The following is a 7,572-nucleotide window of genomic DNA, read 5'->3' as shown; positions in this document are numbered from 1 at the left end:
AACACAACTAACCCCCCCCCCCCCCCCCGGGCCAGATTGGCCCAGGGATCCTGGAAGTGTTTTGCCTTCCTCTGGCCATAAAACAGGGGTCGGGGGGGGGGGGGCTGTGAATCTCCTGCATTGTGCCAAGGTTGGATTAGTTGACCCTTGAGGTCCCTTCCAGCTCTTTTTCTATGATGTTGATAAATCAGTCCACAGGCTAGGAGCCAAACACGAGAGCGCTAAAAAAAAGAAGGAACGCCTTAATTAAAAGCTTGAGTAAAGAGAAATATCTTGGCCTGGAGCCTAAAAGACAGCAAAGTAGATTAAAAGTGAGCTTCAACATGGAGGGCGTTCCAAATGCAAGGCGCCACCATGATAGGAAAAATATAAAAACAGTAATAAACAAATCTCACAGTCACACAGAATTAGGGATGGGCATGAACAACAAAAAAAATGTGGTTCGTGTTGGTTCCTGTCCAAACCACGAGCCAAACTGGTTTGTGGCCCCATAAACACCGTTGAGAGGGACCACAGACCCTTTATCCAGGGTTTGCAGAAAGCCTGGAAAACAGCCGAGCGGCAGGGACCAGCCCGCTTCCCACTGCTTAGCTGTTTTGGGCTGTCTTGTGCAGTCCCTTTAACTCAGCCGCTCAGCTGTTTCTCTTTCTTGTTCAGTCCCTTTAAAGTGAATTGCACAAGAAAGCTGGAAAAACAGCAGAGTGGCGGGGAGGTGGTCCCCACCGTTCAACTGTTTTACTTTCTTGTGCTGTTTCTTTAAAGGGACTGCACATGAAAGTCAGAAAAACAGCTAAGCAGTGGACAGGCTCTCCCCACTGCTCAGCTGTTTCAGCTTTCTTGTGCAGTGAAGGGACTGCAAAAGATATTCCGAAAAACAACTGAGCGGCAGGGAGGCACTTCCAGCCACTCAGTTGTTTTTGCGGCTTTACCAGGGAACAGAAAGCAGGAGACCCTTCAAACCCCTGCTTTCTGCTCTATCCACGAACCACCAAGAACTGCTTCACAAGTTCATGGAAGTTTGTGATGGCGAACCTATCAGAAACTCCAGTTTGCGAACCACAAATAGGCAAACTTTGGCAGGGTTCGATTCGTGCCCATCCCCACATAGAATACCCACAGACTCACTGAGGATTACCTCCCGCCTCCTCCTTAGGCCACAAAGCATCCAAACTTGTATCAGATAGATTCTCCCTTCCCCTTACCCAGCAGACTTGATTTGGCTCCAGAATCCTTCTGTTTTGAAAGCAAAGAGGCATCCCTGCCCAGCAAGTGCTGTGAATACATCCTGCTCCAATCTGATGGCCTCAGCTCGCTGCCAACCGTTGGCATTCTCCTCTCTGCAGGGATGGGAGAAAGTAAGAACGAGGGAGGCAGACCTGCTCACTGGAAAGGGGTGGGGGGTGGGGTGGGAGAACGCATAGCTAGCAGAAAGTTGGCTAGGTAGAAATTTTCAAACTAGGAATTGAGGATAGGAACTGCAAAGCTTCCACCAGTGCAGGGGAACCAAAAAGCCCATTCTAAGCCTACATGCTCCCGGCCAGCACAGCAGAGCCCCACTGGCCCGTGAGTGGAAAGCATGCAAAGATGAAGGGAGAGACCAGAACTTACCCCAGGAATGAACCCCTGAAGTTGGGCAAATGATGGCAGGAGGGGAAGGAGGAGATGTAGGGGTGGAAAGAGAGAGGGGGGGGGGAAGAGAGAGAGAGATGGCAGATGAGTGACCTGCTCCTGCCCGGGATCAGGACGGGCACAAAGGCATGGGCTGGGCAAGACACCTACAGAAGCAGCTCCTGCTGGTTCCGCTGGAAGACCGCACCGATGTGCTGGAAGATTGCAGGCGTGAACAAGTAGATGCCACAGTTGATGAGCTCGCTGACAAAAGTGCTGGGCTTCTCCACATAGTGCAGGACCTGGAGAAGAGAGATGACCTCTTGGGAGCTGGCCACACACTGCTTGGCTTTGTCCTGAGCCAGGGTTGAGGAAGGAAGGAGCAGGCGGGGCACCAGGGGTGCGGCTCTTGGCTGGGACAGGCCCCCTGCCCGGTCCTTCCACCTGTCCCACACGTACCTCGTGGGAGTCAGCGTTCGCCACGATACAGCCATAGTTCAGGGACTGCTTTCTGTTGGCCTACAGAGAAATAAAACCATTGTTACAAAGAAGTATGGTGGGCTGGAAATGGCAGAAGGGGGAACTAGGTAGTCAATAATGCACTGCTGACCAGAAGCCTGAAAGGGATTGCCATCTGTAGCCCAGGCAGCATTGTTCACCTTGGGCAGCAGAGACGTGGTCTTCAGTGGGCTGAGAGCTTGGCTAGCGTATAAACTATGACAGAACTCACATCTTCCACTTGAAGTGCTTTTCAGCCCCTTACCAACCAATGCTTGTGAGAACCAGCACGACAGTGAGAGTATTGAACTAGGATCTGGGAGCCCTACGTTCAAATCCTGCCATGGTCAGAGAAGTCTGCTGAGTGATACTGTGCCAGATACTCCCTGTGACACTAATCTACCTCACAGGGCTGTTGCTGTTGTGAAGATCAAATGGAGAAAGGGAGAGCAATGTCATAATCTGATTTAGGTCCTCCTCACTGGGGAGAAAGCAGAGGGTGTATCAATATATAAGTTGTGTAAAAAAGAGAAAAGTGGGTAACTTGAAATGTGCTTGTACTTGGCTTCTGAATTAACCGATGGCCACACGGAACAAGGGATTCACAACTGCATTTCAACCTTCACTTTACAAAGTGTGGATGAGTTTGATTTTAGAGATTAAATTGCACATCTGGAAGACCCTAGTTTGAGTCTTGCCTCTACCATGAACTCATGAGGTGACATCAGGCGAGCTACTGTCAGACCTCCATTTGCAAAGGAGGGATAACAGGACTGCTTGCATTACAGGGTCCCCCCCCTCCCCTCTCCTCAAAGCAGTTTAGGGCCGCTTGTATGGCTCTGCCTTCCTCGTTTTATTGTCACAACTCAGAGAAGTGGCCTAGGCTGGGAAAGAATGGCTTTCCATGGTCACACAGTGAGAGTCATGGCCAAGGAGCTCCCAGGTCCTAACCACTATACCACACTGCCCCCAGATTGTTCTAAATGTTATATAGCCCTTCCTAATGTTTACAGTGCTTGATGTTGGACTTGGACTCCCACAGCTGACCACAAGCAGAACTCCCCTTCTAGCCAAGGCTGCCCATTACCGTGGTGCCTAACATGAGGAACGCATCGGGGCTGCCGCGCTCCTGGTGGAAGGTCAGCATCTCTTCTAGAGGGAATTCGGAACAGACGTCGGCGTTGAGCACAAAAAAGGCCCCAGGGTTACCCAACAGGATCTGGTCCCGGAAGTGGTAGATGCCACCTCCTGTGCCAAGGGCTGCATATTCTTGCAGATACCTACGAAGGAGGATATTAACGGCCTTGTTTACATGAGGAGGAACAGCCCATGCCAGGCTAGCAGGCTGACAGATCAAAGTGGCAGCTGCCTGCAACAGAATCAGGCTGTGCAAATTCAGGATGCGGGTGGCGCACTCTGAAGCCAGCACTCTTCCTTGCCCTCCTCTGAGCTAGTAAAGGTAAAGGTTCCCTTGCTCAAAGGTTGCGGTGCTCATCTCCGTTTCCAAGCCGAAGAGCCAGCGCTGTCCGAAGACGTTTCCGTGGTCATGTGGCCGGCATGACTAAACACCAAGGCGCACGGAACGCTGTTCCCTTCCCACCGAAGTGGTCCCTCTTTATCTACTTGCAATTTCTTGCTTTCGAACTGCTAGGTTGGCAGGAGCTGGAACTAGAGACGGGAGCTCACTCCGTCATGCGGCACACTCGGGTCTCGAACTGCTGAACTACCGACCTTCCACAGCCTGCAGTTCAGTGTCTTAACCACTCGAGCCACCGCAGCCCCTGAGCTACACCACAGTTATTGATTTATTCCTTAGATCCCACATCTATATATCTAATAGTCAAGTGGCCCCGTGAGTGCGGATCGCTAAATCCACACTCCGGGGCCACCTGGGGGGCAGGGGGAGGTTTGTGCACTCTTGGGGCAGTCCCCAGGGGTGCACAAAAATCTTAAAAGTTTAAAAAAATTCCTGAGGGTCCTTAAATTTGCTAAAATAAAAAAGAGCGTCCCCTGCGCATGCGCGCCGAACGCTCTTGGAACGGGGGTTGGAGTTTGCAGCCAGCAGGAGGGGCGGCACGTTCTTTCCCTTGCCCCCAGCCAACCTTTCCTTTCTGCGGGGCCTCGCACCTCTTCGCCGGCTTCCTCTCCTCTGTCGCGTCGCCTCCCCCGCCCGGGCCGCAGCGTCCCCGGCCCTTCAGCGTCCTGATACGGTCGGCAGGCGGGAAAGGTGGGGGGAGCCCTGAGGCGGCGAGCACGCAATCCATTCCCGGAGGAAGAGCCGCCGCTGCCCCCAACTAGGCTGAGGCGGAGGGGGCGATGCTGGTGGAGGGAGGAGGAGGGGGAGGGCCGCGCCGCGCTCGCCCGCTGGGTCTCCCTCTGCCGACAGGGAGGAGGGAGGAGGAGGACGCGCGTTCCCGACAGCCGCCGTTCAGCCCTGACCTCGCCAAGCAGTGTCCCCCCCCCCGCCACTACGGGGCTGCCCGGTTGAGCCCCGACCTCGCCGTGCAGTCCCCCCCCGCGAGTATCGCGGGTCTCCCTTCTTGTTTCTCCCTAATTGGGACCCAAAGCCACTTTCCACATTTTTCTCCCCTCCTCCATGTTATGCTCATAACGTTGGTCAGGCTGGGAGGCTGCAATGGGCCCCAGGGTCACCCAGCAAGTTTTCTCAGCAGAGCAGGGGTTCAGGCCCCCCCCCCCCCGGGTTCTAGTCCAACACTCTGATCACTCCGCCACGCCAGCCCTCAAGCGGCCACTCACCGGATGGGCATTTTGAACTCTTGCTGGGCCGACACCAGGAAGCGGTTGAGAGCTTCATTGGGCTGATAGAACCCAATCAGGAGAATCTCCTTCATGTTGGGAACCTAGAGAGGACAGGAAGCAAGTTGAAATAACACCAGAGGTCATCTCAGACCCTGCCCCAAAGAGTCGACCTTGTTGTCTCTGTCTGCTTTATGCTGTTAGAGTTGACAAGAACATGACGAACCAAATGCCTGCCCCCCCGGCCTCATGTGAACTCCCCTCATTACCTTAGTGCATGCCTCAATGTGATGCTGTATCATAGGCACCCCTGCGACAGGAAACAGGGGCTTGGGTACTTCAAAGGACAAGGGTCGGAAGCGGGTCCCTGCAAGAGCAAAAGCCACACAGTCAGAGGGCTGGCGTCCACACACGCCTCAACCCTTCCTCCCTCAGACGGCAGCGACCCATTGGCAAATGCAGCCCTTCTGCCATGCTTGGACCCTGCTCCAGACTCCAGAGCTTTCTGCCTCCAGATTTCAACTCCCATTGATGAGGCAATCAGTGAGGGTGGGGGAAGCATCCAGGCACCCCTCCATTACACTGGGATCCAGCTCCAGAGGAGAATCCCCTTCTCCCAGAATACTGAATATTCATAGGTAAAGGTAAAGGTTCTCTTGCTCGAAAGCCAGTCGAATCCGACTCTAGGGTTGCAGTGCTCATCTCCGTTTCAAAGCAGAAGAGCCAGCGCTGTCCAAAGACGTTTCCATGGTTATGTGGCCAGCATGACTAAACACCAAGGCACATGGAACGCTGTTACCTTCCCACCAAAGTGGTCCCTATTTATCTACTTGCAATTTCTTGCTTTCGAAGTGCTAGGTTGGCAGGAGCTGGAACTAGAGACGGGAGATCACTCCGTCATGCGGCACACCCGGATCTCAAACTGCTGAACTACCGACCTTCCACAGCCTGCAGTTCAGCGTCTTAACCACTTGAGCCACCGCAGCTCCCCTGAATATTCATACACACATATTATTGCTCTGAACAGTTTTCGGAGCCAATGCTGATTGGAAACAAAAAAACAAATCTGGATGCAGTCATAACAAGTAAACCACAGATTATTCTTTAGATGAGGTGGACTACAAAATCACAAGCAGAGCAAGATGCATCACGCCAAGGTTCCTGAGGACCACAAGGACTGAGCCGTGGGAGGATACTGTATGATTGTATTGTTTTTATTGTTATAATCTGGCATTTATGCCCTTGTTAGCTGCCCTGAGCCTTCGGGGAGGGCGGGATACAAATCTAAAGAATAAAATAAAATAAACAAATAATAAATAAATACAAAGGCAGCCCCATGCAAGTGAAACCATGATTCATTGGCGCCAGAGTTCAGCCCTGGAGCTCGTTTTCGGTGTCAAGATCCCACCTCTCTGCACAAGGTGAAACGATATTGGAAGGCGGCCTCTGAACATGCGCAGAGTACCTTCCCCCTCCCTACAAGCCGCAGTCAGTCTTCCACAGGTTATTTCCGGAAACAAGACATCCAGGTGGAGGATCTTTCGCTCCATCACCACTTCTCTCGCCCTTCTCTCCAAAAAAGAGGCATGCCGCCCCCATCCCTACCCCGACCCCCCACCAATGTTCCCTCTAAGCCGTGGAGTCTTGTGAGCGGAAATTCGACTTCGTGAGCGACTGGCAATAAAAAAAAAGTTGTGAGCGGGCGATTCGGCGGCTGCACGAATTGAGTTTGCTCTGGAGCCCTCCTTCCTGAGCAAAGGCAAAAATGTGTGAGCCGGAGGCTAACAAACTGAGAGCCGGCTCACACTCACTCAGCTTAGAGGGAGCACTGCCCCCCCACCCCACCCCCCACCAATGTTCCCTCTAAGCTGTGGAGTCTTGTGAGCAAAACTTCTACTTTGTGAGCTCCTGGCTTTAAAGTCGTGAGCGAGCGATTTGGCTACTGCATGAATGAGTTTGCTCCTGAGCTGAGACAAAAATGTGTGAGCCGGAGGCTAACAAACTGAGAGCTTGCTCACACTCACTCAGCTTAGAGGGAGCACTGCCCCCCACCCCACCCCACCCCCCACTAATGTTCCCTCTAAGCTGTGGGGTCTTGTGAGCAAAAGCTGCAAAAACTACTTTGTGAGCTACTGGCTTTAAAGTTGTGAGCAAGCGATTTGGCTACTGCATAAATGAGTTTGCTCTGGAGCCCTCCTTCCTGAGCGGAGACACAAATGAGTGAGCCAGAGGCTAAAAAAAACTGTGAGCCGGCTCACACTCACTCAGCTTAGAGGGAGCACTGCCCCCCCACCCCACCCCCCACCAATGTTCCCTCTAAGCTGTGGAGTCTTGTGAGCAAAACTTCTACTTTGTGAGCTACTGGCTTTAAAGCTGTGAGCGAGCGGTTTGGCTGCTGCATACATGAGTTTGCTCTGCAGCCCCATCCTTCCCGAGCTGAGACAGAAATGAGTGAGCCAGAGGCTAAAAAACTGCGAGCCGGCTCACACCCACTTAGCTTAGAGGGAACACTGCCCCCCACCCCACCAATGTTCCCTCTAAGCTGTGGAGCCTTGTGAGCAAAACTTCTACTTTGTGAGCTACTGGCTTTAAAGTTGTGAGCAAGCGATTTGGCTACTGCATGAATGAGTTTGCTCTGGAGCCCTCCTTCCTGAGCGGAGACAAAACTTTGTGACCTGGAGGCTAACAAACTGAGAGCTCGCTCACACT

The 7,572-nt window shown here is 52.8% G+C and overlaps 1 protein-coding gene across 1 annotated transcript in view; it reads right to left on the bottom strand.

The window, feature by feature from the left end:
- GMPPA (GDP-mannose pyrophosphorylase A) overlaps nucleotides 1-6,413 on the bottom strand; it is a 19,660-nt gene extending 13,247 nt beyond the window's left edge. The window contains exons 1-8 of the mRNA XM_015426903.1: nucleotides 6,344-6,413; nucleotides 5,133-5,230; nucleotides 4,864-4,967; nucleotides 3,194-3,386; nucleotides 2,068-2,127; nucleotides 1,780-1,910; nucleotides 1,609-1,623; nucleotides 1,203-1,337 (exon numbers count right to left, since the gene is read on the bottom strand). Coding sequence (XP_015282389.1) covers nucleotides 1,203-1,337; nucleotides 1,609-1,623; nucleotides 1,780-1,910; nucleotides 2,068-2,127; nucleotides 3,194-3,386; nucleotides 4,864-4,967; nucleotides 5,133-5,230; nucleotides 6,344-6,413 — 806 coding nt within the window. The remainder of the gene's footprint in view (nucleotides 1-1,202; nucleotides 1,338-1,608; nucleotides 1,624-1,779; nucleotides 1,911-2,067; nucleotides 2,128-3,193; nucleotides 3,387-4,863; nucleotides 4,968-5,132; nucleotides 5,231-6,343) is intronic.
- Nucleotides 6,414-7,572: the final 1,159 nt, after the last annotated feature.

Source organism: Gekko japonicus, unplaced genomic scaffold, assembly GCF_001447785.1.
Source record: "Gekko japonicus isolate JY-2015 unplaced genomic scaffold, Gekko_japonicus_V1.1 scaffold104, whole genome shotgun sequence".
In the NCBI taxonomy this organism is placed as follows: Eukaryota; Metazoa; Chordata; class Lepidosauria; order Squamata; family Gekkonidae; genus Gekko; species Gekko japonicus.
The sequence above is the reverse complement of the archived record's forward strand: the minus strand, read 5'-3'. Positions and strand labels throughout refer to the sequence as shown.